The sequence below is a fragment of the Colobus angolensis genome, unplaced genomic scaffold (genome assembly GCF_000951035.1).
Source record: "Colobus angolensis palliatus isolate OR3802 unplaced genomic scaffold, Cang.pa_1.0 Scaffold393, whole genome shotgun sequence".
Lineage (NCBI taxonomy): Eukaryota > Metazoa > Chordata > Mammalia > Primates > Cercopithecidae > Colobus > Colobus angolensis.
In genome coordinates, this window is record NW_012117299.1 from 1,366,942 (window position 1) to 1,370,143 (window position 3,202).

Sequence of the window (3,202 nt, forward strand, 5' to 3'; positions counted from 1 at the left end):
TAGTCCCAGCTACTTGGGAGGCTGAGGCAGGAGAATTGCTTGAACCCGGGAGGCGGAGGTTGCAGTGAGCTGAGATCATGCCACTGCACTCCAGCCTGGGCTACAGAGTGAGACTCCTCCTCCTAAAAAAAAAAAAAAAAAAAAAAAAAAAGCAACAACTGTGGCCATGTGCAGTGGCTAATGCCTACAATCTCAGCACTTTGGGAGGCTGAGGTGAGAGGTTCGCTTGAAGCCAGATTTCCATACCACCCTGGGCAGCAAAGTCAGACCCTGCCTCATAAAAACAAAATAATAAAAAGTAACAAATCAAACCTCAAGCCAGAACATCATATTGTGTGTGAGTTGAAAGTGTTTTTTTTTTTCCTTCCAGAATCTATATTAGCAAAATTGCAGAAGGACAAAAAAACCCTTAGATGACAAAAGTAGTTTAAGCAGTTTGCTTTCTTTTTGAGGAACCTCTAGTCACTATTGGCATTTGAGAGAAATTAATGGTTGTTCTGGCTTTTAAAGCTTTTTTAAAGTACTTAAAAATTGACTGAAGGCTAGAGGAAGGGGCTAAGCTGTACTTTTCTGTACCAGCAGAAACCATAGGAAATTCCTTTTTGAAAACAGTAGCTGCAGGTTTATCCAAAGGTTTAGGACTTGTCACCCATTCACGGCAGTGGTGCTTTATCCATGCTAATAATTGTACATCACTTCCCAGCTGGTGTCCTACATGATGTTCAGAGTCAATAAGTGCAACAGCATATACTTTGCTCATCACTTCCCACCTTCTACGAACAAGCAAGTCCATAAAAACCAAGCCTCCATAACCATGTACAATGAAGGCAATATCCTTGCCTTCAGTCTTTGAAATGAAGTAATCCCATATGTAAGCCATGTGTTCTTCGGGTGTATTGCTGCATCTTTTTGGAATGCATTTGGGAGAATGCTGGAGAGAGAAAAAGTTCCCACCTGGAACCATTTTTAGAGAAGATGACTCAATATTTTGTGTTAAAAGGCCTTGCCACTCTTTTTCCATCTTTAGTTCCACAAAATTATCATTGGGGTTTAGCACAATTACATCATAATGTGCCTGCAATGCCATTTGAATACATGGTATCTGACTTCCATGTTGGAGACCATGATGTATTATTGCCTGCTGACTCCACTGACCAGCTCGAAAGACCCCATGGTCTTGAAGAAGGACAAGAAGAGCAGAATGGTGATTTGTTAATGCTTTCTCGCTCATAAAAAAGAAGCTTCTTGGTTCTTCTTTATCAGCCTCAGGTGGGATATATACTTTTTGTAATTTGCACACCTTCTCCAAAAGCTCATAAATATATTGTTCAAGCAAATGGCCAAGGGCCTGGTAGCGCTTGCTATTTTTCTCAAGCACATTTTCATAATAGTTAAAGACAAAAGGCCTTTGTGTCTCAGTGTGTCTGAATTCAGCTTTTTCATTGAAGTCATATTTAAGTTCTCCTAGTAAGTCAGATTGCTCAATAAATTTTTGGAAGCTCAGCTCCTGTGTCATTGGTAACCACTGAAAGTTAAAAGAATAATAGTATATCAGTGCTAGTAAAAGTAAAATGAAAATTTCAGCTTGTCAAATTCTTCCTAAGGCACTTGATGCTAAACTAAGCGTGTCAGAAAGACATTAACCTTCTAACCAGTGGTAAAGATGTTAATTCGAAATAATTGTGAATGATTCAAAACAGTGAGAGACTGAATATATGAAGCGACAATGGAGAGACCATATGTAAATATGGATTTTTCTGACACACAACCTGCCCAGGAAGCCAACCCCTCATTTACAATAAACAACTCAGGAAGTCAGTCTGGTATAAATCAGACTGGCAGGAAATCAGATTTCTATCACTAGTGACAATTCAGGAAACTAACCAGTAACTTCTATAACACTTGGTGCCAAATGGCAAGAACTTCATTAATATCTGACAGCTTTCCTAATTTTGTCCCTATTTCCAACCTGAGACCAACCAAAGAGAGCCAAATACGTACCCCTAACCAATCACACAAGATATCCCCATTTCTAGTTAGCTCACCTACAGCTTCTCCATGACAACTTGCAATCAGGGCAAATGGGAAGTCTTTTCTTTTTTTCCCCACTATAAAGCTCTCCTACTCTTCTGCTGCCTTGAGTCTCTGCCAAAACGCAAGTGATAGTGGTGGACTCCCTTGCTACAGCAGGCTCAGAATAAATAGGCTTTTCTCATTTGGTTGGTCTTCATTTATTTCTACAGAAGATATTTAATAACTTTTGCTGTTAAATGAATGGCAGAAGATAGAAGCGGGAGTGAAATGTGAATCAGGCAATGGAGATTATGATCAAATCAGCGAATACTAGAAGATACAGTTATTCTGATGTCTGAGAAGGAAGAAAAATAGGCTAGATGAGAAGTTAACTTAGATAGTTCCTTAGGCAGAGCTTAAAGCGGAAAAGAAGGCTTTGAAAGGTTAAGTGGCTTTCCTCAAAGTCAAACAACTGTCAAAGGAGTGACTGCGGATGAGGCTTTCTTTTTTTTTTTTGAGGCGGAGTCTCGCTCTGTCGCCCAGGCTGGAGTGCAGTGGCCAGATCTCAGCTCACTGCAAGCTCCGCCTCCCGGGTTTACGCCATTCTCCTGCCTCAGCCTCCCGAGTAGCTGGGACTACAGGCGCCCGCCACCTCGCCCGGCTAGTTTTTTGTATTTTTTTAGTAGAGACGGGGTTTCACCGTGTTAGCCAGGATGGTCTCGATCTCCTGACCTCGTGATCCGCCCGTCTCGGCCTCCCAAAGTGCTGGGATTACAGGCTTGAGCCACCGCGCCCGGCCGAGGCTGACTTTCAAATGAACTTTCTTAACAAATATGTTAACGCTCTCCCTTCTTAATTTCTTAACACTGACCCTGGCAAGCTACACCCCACTTCCAATAAGTAGCACTCCAAATGATTTTCAGTGCAACTCGAGTTGCTATTAGGCCTAAGGCAAAATTCAAATGGTGCTTGCTTGGATGTCTTAAATCTCTTTTAATTTTTTTTTGAGATGGAGCCTCATTCTGTCACCCAGGCTGGAGTGCAGTGGCGTGATCTCGGCTCACTGCAACCTCCACCTCCCAGATTCAAGCAATTCTCCTGTCTCAGCCTCCCGAGTAGCTAGGATTACAGGTGCCCGCCATCATGCCCAGCTTTTTTTTGTATTTTAGTAGAGACGAGGTTTCACCAT

At 42.0% G+C, this 3,202-nt stretch overlaps 1 protein-coding gene across 1 annotated transcript; it reads right to left on the bottom strand.

Annotated features, from left to right (window-relative positions):
* Window positions 1-427: 427 nt before the first annotated feature.
* On the bottom strand, window positions 428-1,516 carry LOC105521030 (putative protein FAM172B). Its single transcript, XM_011955048.1, has one exon. It carries the CDS (start codon window positions 1,514-1,516, stop codon window positions 428-430), a length of 1,089 nt encoding a protein of 362 aa, XP_011810438.1.
* Window positions 1,517-3,202: the final 1,686 nt, after the last annotated feature.

Excerpts from the sequence above, each read along its gene's own strand:
- LOC105521030 (XM_011955048.1), bottom strand. The coding sequence starts at position 1,516 with ATGACACAGGAGCTGAGCTTCCAAAAATTTATTGAGCAATCTGACTTA.